The sequence below is a fragment of the Clinocottus analis genome, unplaced genomic scaffold (genome assembly GCF_023055335.1).
Source record: "Clinocottus analis isolate CAN_PGR_092001 unplaced genomic scaffold, fCliAna1.0.p SCAF_6, whole genome shotgun sequence".
Taxonomy (NCBI): Eukaryota; Metazoa; Chordata; class Actinopteri; order Perciformes; family Cottidae; genus Clinocottus; species Clinocottus analis.
In genome coordinates this window covers 19,000,632-19,024,768 of record NW_027176218.1, presented here as the reverse complement: position 1 = coordinate 19,024,768, position 24,137 = coordinate 19,000,632, and the positions used below count along the sequence as shown (strand labels likewise).

General features: G+C 42.3%; 1 protein-coding gene across 1 annotated transcript in view; it reads right to left on the bottom strand.

The window, feature by feature from the left end:
* Window positions 1-941: 941 nt before the first annotated feature.
* LOC137804305 (transcriptional enhancer factor TEF-1-like) overlaps window positions 942-24,137 on the bottom strand; it is a 42,476-nt gene continuing 19,280 nt past the window's right edge. Inside the window, exons 3-12 of the mRNA XM_068603459.1 lie at window positions 21,027-21,091; window positions 18,330-18,392; window positions 15,556-15,687; window positions 15,274-15,323; window positions 14,904-14,965; window positions 12,412-12,539; window positions 10,612-10,785; window positions 4,904-5,044; window positions 4,309-4,461; window positions 942-3,494 (exon numbers count right to left, since the gene is read on the bottom strand). Coding sequence (XP_068459560.1) covers window positions 3,381-3,494; window positions 4,309-4,461; window positions 4,904-5,044; window positions 10,612-10,785; window positions 12,412-12,539; window positions 14,904-14,965; window positions 15,274-15,323; window positions 15,556-15,687; window positions 18,330-18,392; window positions 21,027-21,091 — 1,082 coding nt within the window. The 3' untranslated portion in view covers window positions 942-3,380. The remainder of the gene's footprint in view (window positions 3,495-4,308; window positions 4,462-4,903; window positions 5,045-10,611; window positions 10,786-12,411; window positions 12,540-14,903; window positions 14,966-15,273; window positions 15,324-15,555; window positions 15,688-18,329; window positions 18,393-21,026; window positions 21,092-24,137) is intronic.

Here is a 24,137-nt window from a genome sequence, read left to right as displayed (position 1 = left end):
GTTGCGCTCCGTCAGGTTTCTTCCTTTTTTTCCCCGTGAAATGTTTTTTACTGTCTTCATTTGGGGAGTTTTTTCTGATCCGATGTGAGGTCCTGGGACAGAGATGTTATGTGTACAGATTGTAAAGCCCTGCGAGGCAAATCTTGTACTTGTAATTTTGGGCTATACAAAATACACTGAATTAAATTGAATTAAATAAGACAATGCATTAGTAATAAAGTAGTTGTCTTTACTTGTAATGGACTGTAAATAAATAATAAGTCAAGACAAAAACCCAGATCACAGTTTGGAACTGACCATTTATTTAAACTGAATAGCATATGCGTACAAATCTCTACAAAGCTAGAAAATATCTAACATACTTTTAGCCATGAGGGAAAAAAAAAGAAGTTACAAAGCAAAGATCAGACCCTGTGCAGTACCAATAGACAACCATTACTAGCTTTTAGATTTTCCTAAATGTTCTCTCTTCTTCGCAAAATAGGATAAACATTAGAATATCAAAGATATACACAACATCTGTAATAAACGGTATTGTCACCTTTATATAAAGCACCTTATCAAAACAAACAGCCAGTGAAGACACAGGCGTGCTGCGAATGCACCGGAGCCAAAAGATTCAAGGCCATTTCGGAATCGATTAGACAGGACTTGTGGTTTGGGAAAAGAAGATAAATATCCACCTTGCACATACAAGACAACATTAACAACACGAACGACGGTGACTTGGAGACTCGGTTCTGAACGTTGGAACCTTTTGAGTGACCTTTGGGCAACATGTACACGATGCGTTTGTGGAACTTCATCAGCGCAAGCATGTTCTGGTGGACAGAATGAGTGGACATTTAACAGGAAAGCCCTAAAGTTGAGTTCTTGTGAAGTTGAACAGATGTTTCCCCCCCACCCCTTCCTACCCTCCTCCTCTCACCATGATGGAAAAGTTTGTGATAGTAAAATTAAAGTCTTTAAAAAAAAGAAAAATAAACATAGTTCATCGGGTTAAAAACAAAAAAAAACACACAAAAGGTTCTGTAACCCTACTTCCATTAGTTTTAGTTTATCTTGTATGTTTTACTTACATCTGTACAGTTTTACAGTGTAGCCCTGCGAGCTACAGTTGTTTGGAGGTTGATAGTCCTTTTTGGCAGAAGCTTGTAATTTACTGGAGCTTGTCATAAATCCATTTTTCTTTTTGTGTCACGTGACGACCGTCTTTGGTAAGCAGGTGGTAGATGATGTCCAGACAGAGGGTCATTATTGCAAAGGCAGGCTTTCAGGCTGTCATGTAAATGTCACCTTCCTAGTTCTGTGCTGTGAAGGTCTAGAAGTCCGCCTGCAAACAACTCATCACTTTAATGCGGAGACAAAACTCTGGGAAAGTTGAAGGCTTTTTTTTTCCTGACAGAATGACTGTTGAAAGAAAGGTATTTGTGTTGTCGGACAGGCGTCTTTGACCCTGAGAGACACCTGCAGGAGTCTTGTAACAAAGAGTCAGAATACAGTGGGTTTGGAGCAATGTTTAGCTGCAGACAGGAGTAATGAGCAGATTCTGAACAACCTGCCAGTTGGGACTAAAGATTTCTCGTTTAAAGTTTTGTAAAATGGTAAAAAGAATAAAGCTGGCCTCGGCACATCGTGTTCTCCGTAGCTGAATGCAGGCGAGCGTTGGTCTTCTCTAGCAGTGATGGTCTGACTCTAGCTTGTGATTTATGAACGAGGCATCGGGCAGTACTGTGTGCGAGCGAGGGGTTACAACATCAATCTGTCACACTTGCCAAATACACACATGTACCAAAGAAAAATGAAAATACATGTAGGCCAGAGTAGAAACGAATGTGTCCTGTTAGCGTCCTGCGGGGGAATACCAACGGGGACGATACTCGCGGTGGGTCGACCACCGACTGTCTACAGACCACAACAAGGAACAGCCATTAAATATGGGATTTAGATAATTAACCCTCCCAGACACTGAAAAACTAGTACTGATACTCACGCCTTTACGTCCACTAAGATTCATAAATAACTTCCATTCTTTCTGGACTAAAGGAAGGTCAGTCTTCAAACACTTTTTCCCAAAATGAAAAACAGTTGCCGTGGTTTCTGGTCGGGGGCAAAACCTCAAAGTAAATGTGATAATATTTCAGACTTGAACACATTGGTCATAGCGTTAAAAGCTGGTGCAGGAATATTAAAGGTTTATTTAAACCTAATCAGAAAGATGGCAGGTGTCACTTGAACAGTTGACGACGGTCGCCGTTGTAAAGTGTAAAGAGGCACAGTGCTTCCCAATGGACGGACCACAAAACATTTTATGTTTAAAGTTATAATCCTCAAGATTTTTATGAAATCAAACCACTTTTTTGGTTGTTTTTTTATTTTATGTTCTGTATTTTCCTAGCAATAGCCATTTAAAGTATTATTATGACGCAAATCCACCAAGCCAATGGATCAAGTGACCTGCAGCCTTAAGGATTATAGCTTCAACACACCTATTGATTTATTTAAGTAAGTTGATGAAGAATCATTAGTTGCACAAAGCGCTACCTGAATTGTTCAATTTCACTTATACTTTCTTATCAACATATTTAAATAGTTTTGCTGGAATTAAAATATAGTAAACAACAAACAATTTCCCAAAGTTTTGACTCCTGATTTTTCACAAAAAAAACATACAAAAAGGTAAAAATGTGATTTCTTTTCTTTGGGGGCAAACCACTCTTTTATTTTATTTGTGCAAGCATTGCGCTCAATCAGCAGTGGCCTTCTGTGCAGAAGTCCTCACTCCTACAGTGTGATGGTTCCATCTCTGCTCATTGATGATACACAGGGCCTGACCTTCGGGGTCAGGTAACACACACACCCCTTTGTCCCAGGGGTCAGTTGTAAACTCTCTTGTTGTTGTTTTGTCCCAAACACACAGACAGAAGAAGCACTTTCATTGCGATCTCCAGTTCAGCAAAATACATCTTTACTGGGAGGAAGAGGAACAAACCAATTAGCAGGAGTTTTGGGGACCAACACACCCGGGTTGATCACTGTGCTTTTTACAGCTAATAAGCTTCCGCTATTCAGATTGGCGTTATGGTTTAGGAGGATTCTGCGTCATATCTGATGTTTTATAATAATTCATAAAAATACCCAAATCTTGTTATGGTGTTTCTTGAGCAGCGGTCAAAAGGCAGCCATGTTTTCTTCCTCACCAAGTGGAGCCGTTTGGCTGAAAGACACTTAAGTAGTATTCAGTTTTTGGACATCTTTACCTCCAATGTCACAAGCAAAAAGGCCATATGTGTGTGTGTGTGTGTGTGTGTGTGTGTGTGTGTGTGTGTGTGTGTGTGTGTGTGTGTGTGTGTGTGTTTGTGTACAAGTGTGTCTGTGTGTTATTCCTTGACAAGTCGATAAATGTGGTGCTGAGCTCCGTGCTCGTTGTTGGACACCTCAAACACACAAGCCATACAAAGCAATGTCTCCTGAGTGTCTCTGTTGCTGACAACCTAGACCACACACACACACACACACACACACACACACACACACCCGACCACACACACACACACACACACACACACACACACACATACACACACACACACACACACACACACACACACACACAAACACACGGGAAATAAATGATTAAACAAAGTTAGAACATGTTGAAAATGTATCTAGAATAAAGGTTTTTGTTTGTTTGTTGTCAAACTCATTTCAACTCATTTCAGACACACAATCCAGATAAAACACATTTATATTTAAAATAAAGAGATCACAGTCATTTAAAGACATTTAAATAATCTAGTTAGCTGCCAAATAGTTTGATAACATTTGGAATACCCTGAAACCCTAACACTACCCTAATTTTATTTTATCTAAATGTGCTCAAAATTTAAAATAAATTAAAAAATAAATAGTCGTTAAAATAAACGAAGCGTACCGGCAGTCTCTTTTGTTTTGTGTTGTTTTTTATCCTTTATTTTGGAAGGTGGTTCTGTTTGTTGGAATGTTTCTAAGAATGAAAAGATGGCCTTAGGTCCCAAAAGGATCAGAGTCTCTGGTTTAGAGTGTGTGGGAGAATTTAAACTCTCCTGGAAGAAACTTTCAGTCCTAATTAGACCATGTGGTGGCCAACATGAGCCTCTGAGAATGATCCTGACAAAGAAATAATAATCAGCTGTTTACACAAATTGAAGAACTTAGTTGAGAGATGCCTCTCAGAGCCTCTAGAACACACACACACAGACACACACACACAGACACACACACACACACACACACACACACACACACACACACGACTGGTGGCCTCACCAGCAGTATAGTGAAGTTCTCCAGCACACTGTTCATCATGTATTTCTCCGGCAGGTGCTTGAGCTTGTGGATGAAGTTGATCATGTATTCACACATCGGAGAGCGACTGATCCTGTAGACGAAGCGCCCGTTTTCAAACCTTGCGTACTCCGTCTGAGAGAAAGAGAGAGAGGTTGTGTGACGGTTTCTTTGACTTCTTGAGTCATATGAAATTTGTTTGCATGATATATATATATATATATATATATATATATATATATATATATATATATATATATATATATATATATATATATATATATATACACAGGTTTGACTTTCTGATGGAATTTCTTTTGTTGCACCACAGTCCTATTCAAGATAACCTTTTCAAAAAGGTACCAGAAGAAAGAGAAGTTTCATTTCACCAAATAAATGTATAAAGCCAATGTCTCTCTTTGAACAAATCTTAAAGCTGTGATGAATTGGCTTAATGTTTATCCCCTTAATACAACAATAATAATAACTAAATATAATAAAATCCTATGTGGTAATAAGCGTTCAGCTGTATGATCCTGGCTGCTACACTGTTGCAATAGAAGCAAACCCTCCTCACCTCCACCTTCTCAACCACCTGCTTGCCAAAGGAGCAGACCTTGGTGGAGCAGGTGATGGTCATGTTCTCCGAGCTCTCGTATTGGCTGCTGACGCCGTAGAAGGCCGCCGGGTCGTCCTGCACGTTGTAACTTAGGTCGGCCTGGCAACCGCAGAAAAAAAAACACACACACACACACACACCTTAGCACTTACGGTATTAATGACGGTACAAAAACACAAAGACAAAACGTGACAAGAAGAATGGTCCACTTTGAGCCACAGAGGTGAGCCAACAGCGTCCTCTGCTGGCAGCTCGGCCGCTCGCACACCAAGGAGAGTGCTGGTCTGAACTGAAGCGGACCGGGTCTGAACTCTCAGAGAACAGATCCGCATGTGGTCTTGATTTTTTTTTCGTTCAGACCTTTGGAGACATCAGCCTGTGAGATGCCGAACCCCATTAGAGGAGAATGGTAAACCGTCATTGGGATTATTTTCCACGAGGAAATGTGGAACCTTTCCAAAAGAAAGGTCCATGGATTACAAGAAATAGGGGTTACTGATCCTGGAGAATGTTGCCATCTAGAAGTTTACTGGTTTCTTTTCTCTGCGGAGGCTCTCTACTCGGTTGTTTTTTTTATACCAAATGAAAAGTGTTTGTAATTTTTTTTAGGGGATGTTTTACCTCACTTAAAATTAATCAAAAATGTACAATGCAACTTTATTTCCATTGTTGTGAATGGCCCTGACAGAATGTTGCACTCATCCCCGTTTTGGTGGGGAGGACGCGAACATCTATGGACAAAAAAGCGGAAAACAAAATACAGTTTAGCACACAGACAGCACTCGTGTCAATTACTAATGACCTTTTAGTTGCATCAGATAGAGGACTTGCTTCTGTACTTGTCCTGTTAGACCAGGAGTGGGCAATTATTTTTCCCATGAGGAACAGAAAATAATGTGGAGGGCCCTCCCATAGCTTGAACTCATTTATCTACTGTCCGTGACAGAGTTTGACAGGACTTCCCAGCATGCAGTTCTGTGGTGTAATTTTAAAATGCGAAACCTTGACTGAAGTTCCTATCCCTGACAGCTAAGTAGCTGTGAAAATTAAATGCTTCTCTCTGCTGACAGATATGGCAATGTGTTGCCAGTTTGATGGTATGTCCACAAGGCCTGCTAATAGCACCAAGACTAATATTAATAATAATACAAATTAGAATAGATACGTTTTTATACATATATAGTTTGCCCACCTCTGTGTTAGATTTTAGAGCTGCACTTGACACCATTGACATGATGTTTTGTTACAGACTAGACCAGTTGATTGGTAATAGAGTTACAGCCATAAGCTGGTTTAAGTCGTATTCATCAGCTCGATCTGAGTTTGTATATGTGAATGAGGAAGTCTGAATGACCACTGCCGTTCGCTATGGGGTTCCATAAGGTTCTGTGCTTGGACCAATTTTATTTACCTTATATATGCTCCCCTTGGGCAATATTATTAGAAAACATTTAATAGATTTTTACTGCTATGCCGATGATACTCAATTATATCTATCGATTAAGCCAGATGAACTCCACCAGGTCGCTAAACTTCAGGCGTGTCTTAAAGACATAAAGATCTGGATGACCTGTAACTTTTTACGCTTGAACTCTGATAAGACCGAAGTTATTTTACTCAACCCAGAAATCAATTATCTAAGGATATAGTTTCTCTGGATGGTATGACTTTGGCATCCAACAGCGCCGTAAGAAATCTTGGAGTTTTATTTGACCAGGATTTGTCCTTTGCTTCATATATAAAACACATTTCTAGAATTGCCTTTTTTCACCTACATAATATTTTAAAAAATCAGGCGGATCCTCAGTCTGCTCGGTGTGCTGCCACCGCGACCCGACCCCGGATAAGCGGCGGAAAATGGATGGATGGATGGAGGCGGATCCTGTCTCAAAATGATGCAGAAACTTTAATCCATGCATTTGTTACTTCAAGACTAGATTACTGTAACTCCTTATTATCAGGCTGCTCCGGTAAGGCCCTTGGGTCTCCCCAGTTGATCCAGAATGCTGCAGCTCGTGTATTAACGAGGAGTAGAAAGAGAGATCACATTACTCCTGTGTTGGCTTCTCTCCACTGACCTCTTGTAAGATTAAGAATTATATTTAAAATCCTTCTCCTCTAAAAGGCTTAACTAGTAATGCACCAGTATATTTTAAGCAGCTTATAGTGCTATACTACCCCACTAGAGAGTTGCGTTCATTGAATGCAGGGTTACTAGAGTTTTAAAAATAGGTTGGGGGCTAGAGTTTTGAGTTATCAAGCCCCTCTTCTGTGGAATAAGCTTCCACTTTCAGTCCGAGGTGTTGACACTAACCTCATTTAAGAGTAGACTTTCCTTTTTGACAGTGCTTATACACTGCCTGGCCAAAAAAAAAGGTTGCCACCTGGATTTAACTACTACTGCCTACTGTACAAACCTGTGGGGGTAGTGCTATGAGCTGGGGTTGCTGCAGTTGGTCAGCAACGACCAGGTTCGGCCATGACCAGGTTATTCCATCGATGAATTTTTTCTTCCCTGATGGCATGGGCATATTCCAAGATGACAATGCCAGGGTTCATCGGGCTCAAATTGTGAAAGAGTGGTTCAGGGAGTATGAGACATCATTTTCACACATGGAGTCCAGACCTTAACCCCATTGAGAATCTTTGGGATGTGCTGGAGAAGGCTTTGCACAAGGAGAACTGTGTTTCTCAGGGAGAACGCACCACACACTAGGGTTGCAAAATTCCGGGAATATTCAAACTTTGAAACTTTCCACGGGAATTAACGGGAATAAACGGGAATATACGGGAATTAACAGGAAGAAACTGGAAGTTTTGGGGTAATTTAACTGTATTTACCTTGTCATAAGTAGACATGCATGCAAACATTGATAATACAACTTTTAAAAATTACATTTTTGACCTTTTTGACATTTTGTGAGTCGAACTTTATTCTTTCATCGAACAACGAAAAAAATTAACCTTGAATAAAAAAAGATGTAATCCGTATGATCACCACCCCCATCACAAATTTCTTTCATGAGTGTTTTTCCCTGAATCCTTTCAGGTCTAAATGCTTTCTTTCTGGACCTACATGAAGTAGTTCAGTTCATAGTTCATAATTGAAAAATTTGAACTAAGTTCACAGCTCCAAAAAATGAACTAGTTCAGTTATTTTTTTCAATATGTTGCGAGCTATAATTGAAATCTCTATCTGTCTGCAATACCGCTCTTGGCCTCCACGCAACTCAACGCTCTCACACTTTCCAGGCATCGGGCTAAAACGTTCAGACGCAACACTGATGACAAAGACATTCAAAAACAGCAGAACGTTTTATGTTTACGCTGATGTTTCTGGCGGACAATGTTCCCAACCAGCTGCATTCAGGGTCCAGCTGAGCGAGGCGTGCATAGTCTTGTTCTTAACTACATTTAAGTTCCCTGTTAGATGCTTTTGCAAAAAAACGTTACCACATTTTTTTTTCAAAATTCCCGGGGAAACTTTCCAGAAACTTTCCAGAAATTTCCCACCTTTTGCAACCCTACCACACACACGCACACACACAAACGCACGCACGCACACACACACACACACACACACACACACACACACACACACACACACACATATCAAACTGTGTTCTATTAAAGCAGCAGATTATCAGAAACATGCTCCATTGTGGTAGATCAGAGAGCTTTTTAATTAAATTCATAAAGAAGCCTCTCTCTATGACAAACACACACATAGACACACACACACATCTGTCTCTCTCTCTCTCTCTCTCTCTCGCTCTCTCTCTCTCTCTCTCTCTCTCTCTCTCTCTCTCTCTCTTGTTTGTTGTCATGCTTACAAGCCCATCTCACCTCTTCTACATGCATTGTATACTGAGCCCACTTCAGTGGTTCTGTCCTCCCCTGCACGATTCCCGGGCTGATGTAAATCTCATAGCTACATCCAGCCCAGCGCTTTGATTCGCAACCTCTCCGCTCAGCCCCACCAGGGGTTACGGGTGACAGAAAAAAGAAAAAGCCGTCACAATAGCCGTCCTTCAAAACCTCCATTGGCCCCCAAACAGCAAAGAATCCAGCTCACCTCATCACATACGAGGCCCTTCACAACCCTATAGCCCTACGACCTTTCTGACCTCCTTCAGCGACACACCCCCAACCTCCAGAATGTCGTATATGCCCTTTAACAGATTATGGGAAGTAAACATCCAGCAAACCACGGCCACTATTAACAGTCTTACAACTACACATCTTAAAAATCTTTCTTAGGAAGCCCCTGGAGGCACGTGAGGAAGAAAATCCAAAATGTTCTCTCTTCTGTTTTTATAATGTGCACAAGAAATAGGACAAGAGTAAACAAAGAAGAAGACATTTTTTTCCATGATAGTGTTGTTTCATCTGTGAAACAGGAGGGGAAATACAGTTATAATGCTCATTGCGGCCACAGGAGGCGCATGTGCACTATTCCACTTGTTCTAAATGGACATAAACACATTTATGTTTTCTTCAGGGTGAGTTTTAATTTCTCCGTTGTCTCTAAACATAAAGTACATAATAAGTATTAAAATCAGTTTTCACAGATAAGCACTAGTTGCATTGCAATACAAGAATGCTCTCTTTATTACAGAGTCATTTTGTTGTAACCTTTTGTTGTGGTTGTTTTTGCCCTGGCCATGCGGCTGTGGCCCCAGATCTTTAGCCCCATATGTCAGGAATGTTGCCGCCAACTTCCAATTTACGAGCAGAGCTCTGGATTTAAAACGTGCCAGCTGGACAGTTTGACAGGAGTAAAAAAAAATAAAACACTGGGTCTGGGATTCAAGTCCCAGACCAATCTGGAGGATCATAAGGAAAATGTGCCTTGTCACACGTCGCCCACTTGAGGGCCGCTCGGAAATTAGTCAGAGGCTCTTTTGAGACCATCCGATTAGTTTGAGTTTGTCACAAAAAATAAATCACTTGACTGTCAGCATTGCTCTGGTGGGAGAAAAAACTGTGAAATTTGTTCTGTTGCCGGGATTCTTGAAAGTCCTTTGGTGTACTGCAGCTCCGAGAAAGAACAGTAAAGAGAGAACACACACACACACACACACACACACACACACACACACACACACACACACACACACACACACACAGGTGGAGACAGAGCAACCTGTGAGTCAGAAGGTGAGCAGGTGTTCAAACAAAGCGACTGTGCTTTCATCAACCCACCACCTCCATATCCCAGGTGGGACACACACACACACACACCTCTAAGTAGAGACAAAGACATGGCACTGGGTGGAAAAATACAGGAAAAGTAGGGTTGAAGAAAAACATTTAAAATAAGAAAATAAAAAACTGAGGGCTAAATAGTTTTGGATGCATGTGAGGCTGATATTTAAAGAGGAAACAAAATCCATTGCTACATTTTTGTTTTTATTTGCTGGTTTCTTTTTTTTTCTCTCACTAACGACGTAAAAACAACCTCATCACATCTAAAAAGGAAGCGTTGGGATTGGTTAAGTGCAGCAGACTTTGAGGCCATCAGTCGGATTACTTTTGATGCAAATATTATAATTTTTTTAAATGCACTACAAGAATGTACTACTGTCTTTGTGTTGTTCGTCGTTTGTTGTGTCACAAACGGGCTCTGACGGCAACAGGAAGTAGCTCAGTGTTTATCTGCTCACCCAGAACTTGATCAGGTAGAACGCGTTCTGCGGGCCCTTGGCGAACAGCTCCTTGAGGCCGCCTTTCTTCTCGGGGAACTTGTCGTAGATCTGCCTGATGTCCACACACTCCAGCATGGGGTCGCTGTAGCTCAGGCTGCTCTGGCTGATGTTCACGAACACATGCTTGTTGTACTGAGAGGGAAAAAAGACGGGTGGATTAACAGATTAAAGGAAAATCTATTATTTTATTTACAACAAGGCATTCATTTATGAGTTTTGGCCATCTGACAAGTATTTTTATTACTATCAAGGACCGATCAATACTGAGGCCACTTTATTTTTAAAACCTTCGTACCGTTGGCCAAACAAATATAATAAATGAGTTTGCTCGTCCACAACACTGGCAGAAACTCTCACAGGATTTCTTTAAATCCGTATTTCATTAAAGGATAAGAAAAAGACCCTTTTCACGTTACAGTTCCCATCTCATTCTAGTTGCTGCAGAAAATGCACGGAATTTGCCCTCATTCTGTTTTTCGATGTGTATTTAACACTTTTGAAAGAAGTCAGGTTATTGCTCGAAATTGCAAAGATTTACAGTATGAACATAAAGAGTTTATGGATTTTTGAAGAATGTGGCCATTGATGGCATTTTGTCTGAGAGCAGTAGGAAAAAATAATTCAGTTTAAATCCACACAGACAAAAAATAAGAACTGAAAACAAATATATAGATTTTTCTCTTTCAGACCAGAATCCCAAAGAAAAAGAGGTTGTGATGTAACATTGTTGTGTCCCCACATCTCCGAAATTAAAGCAACCGCGTGACGTTTCTGACCACCAGGGGCAGTATGAAGCAGTGTTTTTTTTTCTCTGAGGACAGATTCCTGCCTGTGATTTTCAAATATATATATTTTTTAAATGTAGCAACGGACCAGCAGAGAAAGAGAGGAAGGAAGCTGTTCACTAGCAGACTCTCATGTCAGCGATGGTACAACAAAAAGGTATTAATAAAAAAACATGCGAAATGATTTATAGTGACGTTTAAAGCGTTTTTAAGGCCTCGGGAACACACGCAATGTATGTAAAGTTGTTCTCTGAACTGATGACAACTGAGGCCAAAACTACAACACTGGGCCCATGTTCTGGGCTGATTGATTCCGTATGCACGTTAATAGTCCCAACCTGAAAGAGAGCTGTTTTTAAAATGCAAGATGTGAATGGAGATGAACATGAATTGTAATTTCAATTATGACATACATTATTAACCAAGCGCCGGGTCAAATGAAAGCCCAATAGTTATAATCTGTTACTGAATGTGTTACTGTGGTCGCTTTGCCTTGGCCTGGTATTCCAGCCAAATTATACATGTCACTGCAGCGGCCGGCGACTTAGCGTGTGCGGTGTATGATGCGGGGAAACGCTGCGACCCCTTTGACAACACGGTCTATTTCAGAGTCAGCGTGGAGCGGTTCGAGGTTTTTAACTGTCCAAACAATTGCAACAAGATGAATGCCGGCTGTCTGTGAGCCCGCGGTGGAAAAATGACAGCGAGTCCAGAGTGTGGCAGGATGACGGATAGGCTGAGCCGACGCGAGAGATAGAGCTTTACAAAGGTTATTCATACCAGGATACACACAAAGGCCTTTAAAGCCGCGCGCTGCTGCGGGGTTATCTGTCATCTCTGTTTATGGGACAATAGGGAGTGCTTATTGTAGACTGCTGTCCTCTCAGTGTGTGTGTGTGTGTGTGTGTGTGTGTGTGTGTGTGTGTGTGTGTGTGTGTGTGTGTGTGTGTGTGTGCGTGTGTATCAGACTCACTGCCTCCTGGTCCCTCTGTGTCTCCAGGAAAGATGAAAACTCCACCAGTCGTAGTTTGGTTGTGCCGATGGAGCGACCCTGCCACGCCGGCTCTCTGTGTGTTTGGGCTGCAGTGGGAGTCTCGTAGCCTAGACAACACACACACACACACAGTGTCAACATAATGTACAGTCATGTTATTTAGCAGCAATGCCAGCGTAGCTCTTTGCTATATGTGTGCCGCCACTGGAGACTCCAGAACTGACCGCTAACACAGACCAGAAAGTTACTTTACACCCGGTGTCAGGTTTGTCCTAAACAGCTTTTAGCTTAGTGGCTTTCAGTCTTTCTCTCAAAGCGTAGGTTTGGTCTTAGCATTGGTAGGGACCCCCGCCATATAAAAAAACTTAGTTGATATTATGTCGAACAGGCCAACTTTATTAAAATATATTAACATTTGTGTAACCTGGAACTGATTTAAGCATAACAGTAATACAACCTTAGTTTAAATACAAAACAGTATTCTGCACCAAATAAATACTAATAATAAATAGTTAGATAAATGAATACAAAAGTGCCAAAATGCCAATATACAGTAACAGTATATTGTATACCAAAAATATATTTTAAAAAACCTTAATTCAGTTGTGGAGTGAAAAAAGACAAAGGTGTCAAATAAATCTATTCTGTAGCACTTAATAGACTTTACATAAACATATCATTAAAAGAAATTAACATTTGGCCGACATCGTTAAGATCAATCATTTCCAGAGCAAACGTAACTTCTTGAGCTGAATTTGCTGTCCTTGATGAATTTGGGTTCAGGCTGGTGTGTTTCACTTCCCATGCCAGGACTCTGCTACACTGACTTCCGTAGCCTAGTCTGAACATGCATGTTTTAACATTTTAATAATGTACATAAACCGATAGACAATGTTTACACTGTCCGCCATGATAATACACCTCAACACAGAATCAATGTAACACTACAAGCACTACATCTGCACGGGAGTTTCCTGAATGCATTTCAAAATAATGCCCTAATGAATGAACGTAGACCTTATGAGTAGTATATGTATTTATTTTGGAAGCAATTTCAAATAGGTTCCGATTTTATGGCACAGGCTTGTTTTCTATTCAACATCACATAATTCACAATCCAAAAGTGCTGGTATAGCACTTGAATATATGTTATTTCATATGTTTTACTGATTTAATATGACTGTCCATTTCTAATAATTTACTTTAAATCTGTGTTTAAGTTAATTTGCAAGTTGTTATTCCAATGTTTGAGAACATTGATTACCTGTACACATACTGACTTAAGGGAAGACAGTATTGTACTTACCCTGTAGAAGAGAGCGCTTTCTCTCTTCATAAATTAGAGTAGAAAGACGTGCAGTATGCAGGCTGGAGACCAAAATGTGTGCTTATGTTCAACCTGTGACTTGTTTTAATAAAAATTGCAAACCGAAGAAGAATGTGTTTGTGGACAGTTCATTTTAAGGGTGCAACACTGACATAAGGTCAGATTCCCCAAATGTCCTTCAATTGCATTGCTAATGCCAGATAATTCTTAACAAAATGCCATGAGTAGGATCTGATCTGAAGCCCTGCTGGTCCAGCTGGTTCAACCTGCACTGCATATTTTTCATTGGATTTCTGAGTTTCCTGAATGCATTTCAAAATAATGTAGGTTTGCACTGTGTGAGTAGTTAGCCTACTAGCTAACTAACAACAACCTGGCTTCTTGATAGCTACTTAGGTCGTGAAAAAAACATCAGATATCTCTTTTCTTTTTTGGTGGCATTTTCTTATCTACAAAGCACAAAAGGGTCAACAATATCAATGCTGAGACCAAACAAAATACTAATATGAGACTTTATTATTTCCTGGCGTATTTTAGTAGCTTACCGTGTCAGACTACTGTCAGCTCTCATTCTGCATTTACAACTCACGTAACTTAGTGTGTTTCTGACTCGCCACTTTCTCACTGGCCGTCTCGAGGACGCATTGGAAGACATTGACATGGATTGAACATAGTATTATACTAGGAATGAAAACCCAGCGTTAAAGTTTCTGTACTCTTACAGACGAGTGAGTTTGCAAATACTTTGTCCAAACTTTGGTCGTGACTAGTCCCTATGGACCCTATGTAAACTTACACCCTTGCTGTCTCTTGAAATGGTAACCAACCAAATAAATGAACATGCATTTTACTAAGAAGTATATATATCCTTAGTTTAAGTCCAACTCTAAAAATGGTTTTAGAGTAGAAACTGTAACAAATAAAGCAATGTTCTTCATTACAAGAGGTAGAGAGACAGATTGACACCACTCCTCCGGTGACCTCTTCACAAGAAAAATCCCGGGGGTGCGCCTGGAGACCCGGGTACCCACACAAGAAAAAAAGACACCCCGTAGAGAGCCAGTGGGCCCAAATGGCAGCGAGAGAAGAGGACCGCCTGTTCACTTCACAGAAAGGAGATAATTGCGCCCGAGTCCCCGCTCACCTGAGATGGTGTTTGTCCCCACTGTCTGCACCGTGTAGGCCTGCTGAGAGAACGGCTTGATGCTGAGAGACACGGGGAGACAACACAGACAAGACGTACGGATGGGAGAGCGTTAAAGAAAAAAAGGAGGAGGCAGGAAGAAGAGGAGACACAGTAGGGTCACTACGTTCTCCAAGGAGAGAGAATCCTCTTCTCCCTTTTTGGACAGGAAGCAGGAGCACGAAGGTCAAGAGAGTGTCTGGAGTTCAGTACAAAGCATTTACTACCATTATCAACATCACCATGATCACATCACCAAAAAATACATCAACTTTTTTTATTGTTTATTGTTTTACATATTATATTTAAGTAAGATATGACTGTGACTTACTCTTCTGTGGTAGAGCTGGACTGTCCTCCAGGAATCATTCCCTGCCACAGCTAAAACAACAAACAGACACACACTTCAAACTGAGCAAATATAGCCACCAAATTGCACACATAAAAAATAGGCATATTATTATTTATGTCCCTGTTTCCTGTGGTCCATTTCGAGAGAATAAATGCAGTGGTTGTGTGTGTGTGTGTGTGTGTGTGTGTGTGTGTGTGTGTGTGTGTGTGTGTGTGTGTGTGTGTGTGTGTGTGTGTGTGTGTGTGCGTGCGTGTGTGTTACCTGTGCGTTGCTGGGGAAGCTGCTTCGTACTATCCCGGGCAACAGCTTGCTGTGTATGGCGGTGGCCGAGACGATCTGGGCCGAGGACATAGAGGAGATGCTCTGCAGGGCCTTTTCCTTGGCGTTCTGGTCCTGCCACGGCAACAAAACCCAAACACACACACACATTATGGCCTTCATCATCATTTCTACTTTATCATCATCATCATCATCATCACCCCCATAAACTTTACATCCTGGCCCCTACACGACCCAAACTCATAGTGAAAGCTAATATCAGCGCACCAAATTAGGTCACATTTTCTGGAGTAAGGAAAATCCCAGAGAAAACCAAAGGCCTTGAATGGTGTGGGAAGGAAAAAAAAACATCCCGATGGTTGTCATTATCCGGCCGGGTTGTGATCAGATTGGCACTACCTACTACTTTCTGATTACGCAAAATCCACATACAGCAATTTGAGCAAACGACCCAGTGTGGAGCGCTCATTGGTTGTCCTGTTAGCACACTTGTTGGACTCTTTTATATATTCCAATAGAACTTAGGAGTTAAAACCGTGTTTTTAGTCTATTAATTAATAGCTATCGCAGAGGCCTTCTGAAGATTTAAAAACATGTAGTGGCTTTGAAGCTTTTGACGGCTTGATCTTGACAATCGGAGCCTGTTGGGGCGGAGCAAGGTTCAAGTCCTTCCATCTGTCCGCCATCGTCCAGTATTTAACCTTTTCATGTGCCAAGAGGCTCCTGCTGGACGTGGCTCAACAGGCTCCCGTGGCATTAAAGACTTTCACCTTGTTTTACCTTTCTTATCATCAGCAGATATCAAGAGTATAATAAGCGGCCGCACCGTGTGTTTTATCCCTTGTTTAGCCCTAAAACGGTCTCTCGGCGACGAGGAAGAGGACGCAGGGAGTACACACTTCTCCTTCTATGTGCGTGTATGTATTTGGGTGTGGCTCTCTGGTTTGTGGCCCCGGGAGGAAGTCATAGCAACAACAGTGGTAAGCCGAGCTAAACATGTTTCACACCGGTCGGAAGAGAGGGCAGGTGGGGAGGGGATGGGGGGCGCTCCACACAGAAGATTTTACAGTCGGTCTGAACACGCGAGCCGCGCTTAAAGCGTCTGAACTGGAAGCGGCGAAGAGTCCTTGGAGCAGAAAAACAGCCGAATGAAATGGAATTAGAGGCGCTGGAATAGCTGCAGGATCACTAATTGGCAGCTTCACTCAAGCTAATTGGCACTGAGAGAAATCTCTTCTCCTAGGGGAAGTAATAACGTTACAGGAGGCACCGAGATGGAGAATCATGTTGGATTTTCATATTAAATATAAGGAGCCATATGGGTTTGATAACATCCTTGACCTGAACTCATTTCTTTGAAACCGCCAGCCCACGTGTCCTGGTTTTAATGGGGAATCAAAGAGCAGAGGGGAGAAGGGGGGTGGGGGGGGCTCTTACATCATGTCCAAACAGGGAGATTTATTTTGACGATAAATAGTGCCAAGACAATCAATTGATAACCAGTATTTATTTCTTGTTCATCTTAATCGTAACCCTATGTCATTTATTCAAAAAGAAATATGAAGTGTTATGAATAAATAAATAAATACAATGAAAAATCGCAGTAAATTCCCAAAACAGTTGTGGGATTTGTGAATCAATAAACATGCGAAGAATGTGCAATACACGCAAAACACTTGAGAGCATCTATTCATCATTGGGTTTTTGGGGGCTTTTCATTGGATTTGCTGCCAATATGAAACACCAAAAATGTCAAATATTTTTGGTTTCTGCTGAATTTTCTTTCATAGTGAAAATATCAATTGATTGCCTACATAATGATACATCTCATACAAATGTATTATAAGCACTTCTTTCTTTACACACAGCCGGGTTAATAAGTCTTGAATTTAGAGTATAATGATACATTTTCATGCTGATACGCTCTTGCCAATGTCGCCCGTTGTTGTCCAATAACATTTTAAAGAAAACCAATACCGTTGAAAGTTTTGATCCATATCTCTTCAAATAACCTCTCCCATCACGTTTAATCAACCACCTGTCATTTACTTTATGACGGCAAACATCAATTCAGCCCTCGCCACATCCCCATTCGGAGTTCCGACTGCTCTTCTCGGAAAACAAGCGCTCCTTTGTTGCTTTACATGAAGTTAATTACAACCAACAGCGGTGGAAGAAGAAGAAAAAAAGGGATAGAGAGAGGGGAGGAGGACACTGTGGAGGGTAGGAGATTAATAGACTGAAAGGAGGGAGTGTAAGGAGGGGGGGTGAAGAGGAGAGGAATGGATGAATGAATGAGTGGATGTAAGAGGAAGACAGGAAGAAGAGGAGGAGACAACCTTAACAGGCTTAATTAGATACCTAGGATACTGGCATCACTGTGGCGGCCATCCATCCAGCCACAGGGAGAAGTTACACACACCGCATTCAGACAGCTTTGATGTATCATTGTGTTGGGTTTGAAAAATTAGTCCAATAGTGCCTCTCGAAGCCGCAGGAGAGCTCAACATTTAAAATTATTCACGGTGAAAGTCTTTTTTTTTAAACGGTAACGTTTGAGGTTTTCACTGCCTTAAATAGTGTTTAAGCAGGTTCACTTTCTGGAGGTGGTGCTTTTCTCCTTCTGTTAGTCATCAGTGCATTCATTCAAAAGAAAGTGGGAATCAAAACATTTTTATTTTTAGAAACGTCACTTCCTGTGCACAAGAGTTTTTTTTTTTTTTTTACAATAAAGAACCTCCGAACCCTAAACTTACCTTTAGTTTAGATTGAAACTCCCTGGATTTTCTTCTGGCTAAAACCTGGATATGACTGGATACCTGAGGAGATGAAAGGTGAGGAGAGGAGAGGAGGAGAAGAGAAGAAAAAAGAAGAGAAAAGAGGAGAAGATCGGGTAAACGGAAGGAAGGGGGGTTGGAGGATAGAAAAGAGAGGAGGAAGGACCAAACAGTGAGTTGCCATGGTTATGAAAGGACTACTGCCACACTGGGAGGCAGTTACACGCGCACACACACACACACACACACACACACACACACACACACACACACACACACACACACACACGCACACACACACACACGCACACACTCCTCCCTTGACAACAGTGAATAGACCCATCTATGCACATCTTTTGAGAGAGCAGAAAGACACCTGGGAACGCCAAAGAACTAAGACAGTACTTTATACGACATACAGGGGGCGCTGCTTTGTGCTCCGCCAAGACACGGACACAAACGTGTGTCAGTGGGTGAACGGCCTTCCATGAACAACAACCACAAAAACAGCAGTAAAAAAGCGCAACAGCCCTCTTATACTTCTGAATGACCTGTGTATGTGTGTGTGTGTGTGTGTGTGTGTGTGTGTGTGTGTATTAGTTTCACTTGAATTCACTGAATCTGGAAAACGTCGTGGGCGCCAACGTAACGCGTCCTGTCCTGTGTCGGCATGGTGGTAGACACAGCGACAGTATACGAAAGCCAAAAAGGATGTGTGCGTCATATGTGTGTGTTCAACAGAAAAACCAAATTGTTACCATGACACGCCAGACCTGTAGTTTCTTTTTATTGTGTCTTTAAACAAAGGTTTGACTTCTTATTGCATCTAAGAATATCTTAGAATATATAGAGGAAGATGTTTAGCCCAGCAGAGAAAGCTTAGCCCTGACGGCCCTCCACTCATATATACTGTATGTGTTTGTGTGTGTGTGTGTGTGTGTGTGTGTGTGTGTGTGTGCATGTGTGTGTGTGTGTGTGTGTGTGTCTGTGTGTGGGTGTGTGTGTGTGTGTCCAGTTGTGGAAAGTACCTCAGTATATGGACCGAAGTAGACTTTTTCCTGTTACTTTACTCTTCTAACTCCACTACAATGAGGGAAATCTCCTCCTCATTTATTTGACGGCTTTTGGTTAAGTTGCAGACTCAAGATAAATATATGAGATGAGGGCAGATTGTTTTTAGACTTCCTGCTTGTTCACAGAGCGTTTTGTTTGGACACCCTCTTGGCGTTTCGCTGATTACCCCTCAAACGACGTGAGCTTGTAGCTCCGGCTGTCATCTTTGGCGGACCCCGCCGCCGGCGCCTCTCAAGAATAAAAGCTTTAGTAAGCACTGGATTGCAACAATAAATACAAATAAAAAAAATAACATGAGAAAGAACAGCTGAAAAGCCCAAATTGTGTAAGCGAGATGGGGACATTCAACATGTTTTGTTTTTCTCCCATTATGAGAACAGGTATTATTGGAATTGTGGAGTCCACCCGCAGTGACCATTCAAGTTCCCCCCACAAAGATGCACCAGGCAGTGATGCACAGCGGTGACGCCATCCCGGCAACGAGTAGAAACTGCTTTACAGTCATGTAGAAAACGGACAAATCAAATCGGACGAAGCACAGCTTTAAATGGTCCATTCCCCCCTCCCAAAAAACTAGCCGCTGACGGCCGGGGCGGACTGAGAGAAGAAAGTGGCCCGGGAGTTACTGTCAGACCGGCCTACTCAATACACGCCATGACGCGTTGCCCATGCACTCTATGCATCACGCGTGTAATTGTGTGTGTGTGTGTGTGTGTGTATGTGTGTGTGTTTGTAGGGGCGTTGAAGGTGCATAACAAAACAATAAGTTAAGTAACAGAACCTAAACTAACTGTGCTGGTCCATGTGCATTATAGTCACATGGTAATAAAAAACAATATCAGTATACTCCTTTAAGGATTTACATTTTAGTGCCATGTTGTTTAATCACGCTAAAAAATGGCTTCGTCTGCAAGCGAGTGACCTAATGTCCTCTTGAACCGGGCTGCACAGAAAGAATGAAAAAAAAAATGAGGCTGGTTTTATTTAGAGAAAGGACCGGACACATCCGTCTGAGCGTCTGAGCCTCTTTCTCTTGACACATGAGGCTCTGTGTTTACGTTACTCCAAAAATGAAAACTTAAATGTATGTTTCAACTCTGCTGGAGTGCCAGTGTTCTGGACTAAAATCAATGTAGAATGTCCTAAAATGCCAAAAAAGCTATGAAAACCTGTAAGCAACATCCAAACCATGATTATGAATACAGATCGCGATCAGTAGTGGTGCATGCTGGGTGTGGAAACGATGAGTGTGAATACAGATCGCAAGAAGTCGTATAAAAGTCGGTCAGTGATTATTTGAGCTTTAGGTTTAGAGTAAATTTAACATTTTCTGTGAAGCATACAACGTAGTCGGCCGCCGGCGATGTCAGAGGGTGGGCTGGTTGGTGATCGAGGTGGTCCCGCCGGCGTACTGGGGATTTCCCCGGTATTCCCTATGGCCAGTCCGCCCCTGCTGACAGTGACTGTTGCTGTTTTCGTCGTCCTTCTCAACTGCTCTGTTAAGCGCCGCCCCCCTCAATAGCCTGTGTGTATAATGTGATATGCTGTGATACACGCCGCAGACGGCATGATTGGATTTGGGCTTTCACTCCCCATTATTACCTGTTTCCTCGTCCGCGTCTTGCCTGTTCGGAGCTTGATGTATCTGGCTATCAGCTCATTCCGACCTGAAGGGAGACACAGGACACACTGGTGAGACATTCACACGCATTTCCAAACGACATTTGAAGCCGTCTTCGGTGCCTGATTTTGCTCCATTGACCCAGCAACCTCTGATGATGTGCAGGTTTCGCGCGTGAGACACACACAAGCACACAAACTAATGTTGCACGGTATACCGATACTAAAAACGTACTGCGGTACCCGTATGTTAAAAACTATATGATTTTGCATCTTTTAAGTATCGATATTTTCTCACAATAATGCTTCCATAAAACTGCTCCACTCTCTCTCATGCTGCCCGCATGCAGAGAGTGCATGGAGACGGAGCTCAAGGGGGCGGGGCTTAAGGAGCAGGTCTCCAGCTAACACAAGGAGCAGGCAGCCCGCTCGCAGTGAGTGATCGGGGGAGACATGGCCTCAAGTTTAGGAGCTCTTGCCAATCGTTCTCTGCTTGTAGAAAAAAAAAAGATGGCAGGCGTGGAATCTGGAGATACTTTGGATACAGTGCAGACTGTAAGGGAAAGTCCACTGAAACCGATAGACCCGTCTGTAAAACGTTTGGGTATGTGAAAAAGAGGACACTTTGTCGCTGGAAACGGCGACATAGTATCGTACCAAAAGCTAAATATGGTTGTATTTGGAGAATAATTATTGTGCATCTGGCAACACTGAGATGGGTCGACCAATGACAGTTTTCTCTCCAGTCAGAGCTCGCACAAGAAGGTGGGACGTAAGGGAGATATCGTTTCCAAAACTTGTAAGGGCGTAATAACTGGTTTGTGAAAGACCCAGAGAAACACAACGAGGCAAAATCCCGGACGTTTTTGGAATCCCTGCCGGACGCATTTTTTAGGTCTCGAAAAGAGGACACGTCCGGGAAAAAGAGGACGTCTGGTCACCCTCGGTAACACGTCAAACATGGCCAAGCACTTTTCAAGCAGACGCCCCAAACTTTTTAAAGACTTCAGCAAACGACAGGAAACCAAATGTTATTATTAACAGAAAAACCCCAAGCTCACCCATCTAAAGCCATGAGTAGCATTAGCCTAGTTTGACCACACGCATTTATGATCATGAGGTCAGAATGCACACAAAAGTGTACCAATGAAACACAATTGATGCAAAATGGTGTCATGCTGGTGGAGCCTGAAGGTGGATCTTGAGCTAATTAATTATTTTCCTTAACCAAAACTATCTGTAAAATTATGTAACTCTACAATTGCTTATATTTATGGAAATAACTATGTAGTCATCTGGTCAGATAGGGACAATAACTACATAGCAATGTATAATCAATGCTATGATGACACCATGTAGTTTTCATGAATATTTTAATTTATGCTAATACTACTAATAATAATATTAATGCCATTTGCCGAGTGTTCAAAAAAGCTGGAGAGAAACAAGTTGTAAAAAAGGGAACCATACAGATGTTTTATTTTATTACTATTATAGATAAATATACCAGTATCGTATGTTATTTATAGTATTATATCGAATTCTGGTATTGTGATATTTATGGCAGGTATCGTATCAAAGTCATAATTTTAGTATCGTAACAACCCTAACACAAACACACACATACACACACACACACATGTACACACACACACACACACACACACACACACACACACACACACGCACACACACACACAATCACTGCCCTGAATACACATGACCCAACAATACAGGTATTCATGCGGACCGGCCGTCCCCCTGATTAAAGGAACCAGAGGGCCAGCTGTACCCATGCTTACGTGTGTGCGTGCACACACACTCGCACGCACAAACACACACGCTTAGAATGCTTAATAATTCAACCCATTCAATAGGGAGCGCAGCAGACTCAGCATGACCTGGCGAGCATAGATTAGGGAGGGACAGGGGGAGACACAGAGAGCGAGAAAGAGGGAAAGGAGCGGAGAACCCTGTGTGTGTGCACATGTGTTCAGATGTGGGAGCATCTTTGCAACTACTCAAAACCCAAAGACTTTTTTATGTAATTACGTAAATATTCAATTTGCTATCGTACGCAGGTTCTCTCCGACCAACGGCTTAATTTGGTTTTGTCTCCCGGTGTGTTTTCTGTTGTGAGCGAAGTGGAAAACCAAAGTCAGGCCAGCTGGCCAACTGATGGTCAAGATCAGCATAAAGCCCAACCCCATACACACACACACACACACACACACACACACACACACACAGACACACACACACACACACACACACACACACACACACACACACACTACCCAAATGGCTCGCAACAATAGCCCTAACTAACTAGCAGATGGTGTTCGTGCGTGCCTGTGTGTGTGTGTTCTGACCAATCCAATTCTCACTGAGATAGGGAGCTTAAGACTGATAACATCTACAGCTTCCCCCCATGCAGGTGTTTTCCTTCTAGCAAGTCAAAAGCTGCGACTGATGACAGCATGCACACACGCACGCACGCACGCACGCATGCACACACGCACACACACACACACACACACACACACACACACACACACACACACACACACACACACACACACACACAGACACACACACACACACACACACACACACACCCTGGCTGCTGAGGCTGACATCTGACTCCAGAGGGGCCAGCTGGTCTTTCTAGGAGGCTTAACGGTGAATTATCATCCTTCACTAACCCTGCGGCACACATCCCTTGCCCTCCCTCTTTTTCAAAAACTCTCCAGAACACACACACACCCACACACACACACACACACACACGCACACACACACACACACCTTCAGTCCATCCAGCCATCCGTTCTGGCTGCTCCTTTTCTCCCCCCTCCTCCGTCCCTCTCTCAGTGAATGGGCTTCCCTTCTGCTCCTCTCTCTCTCTCTCTCTCTCTCTCTCTCTCTCTCTCTCTCTCTCTCTCTCTCTCTCTCTTTCTCTCTCGCTGTCTCTCTCTCTCTCTACTTGCCCAGTGAAAGACTTCAAGGCCAAAGTCAGATGGTCATTAACCGTGACGAACAGAAGCAACCCTCCTGACCCCCGTTTTTCTATTTCCAGGTTGAAGCTGCTCT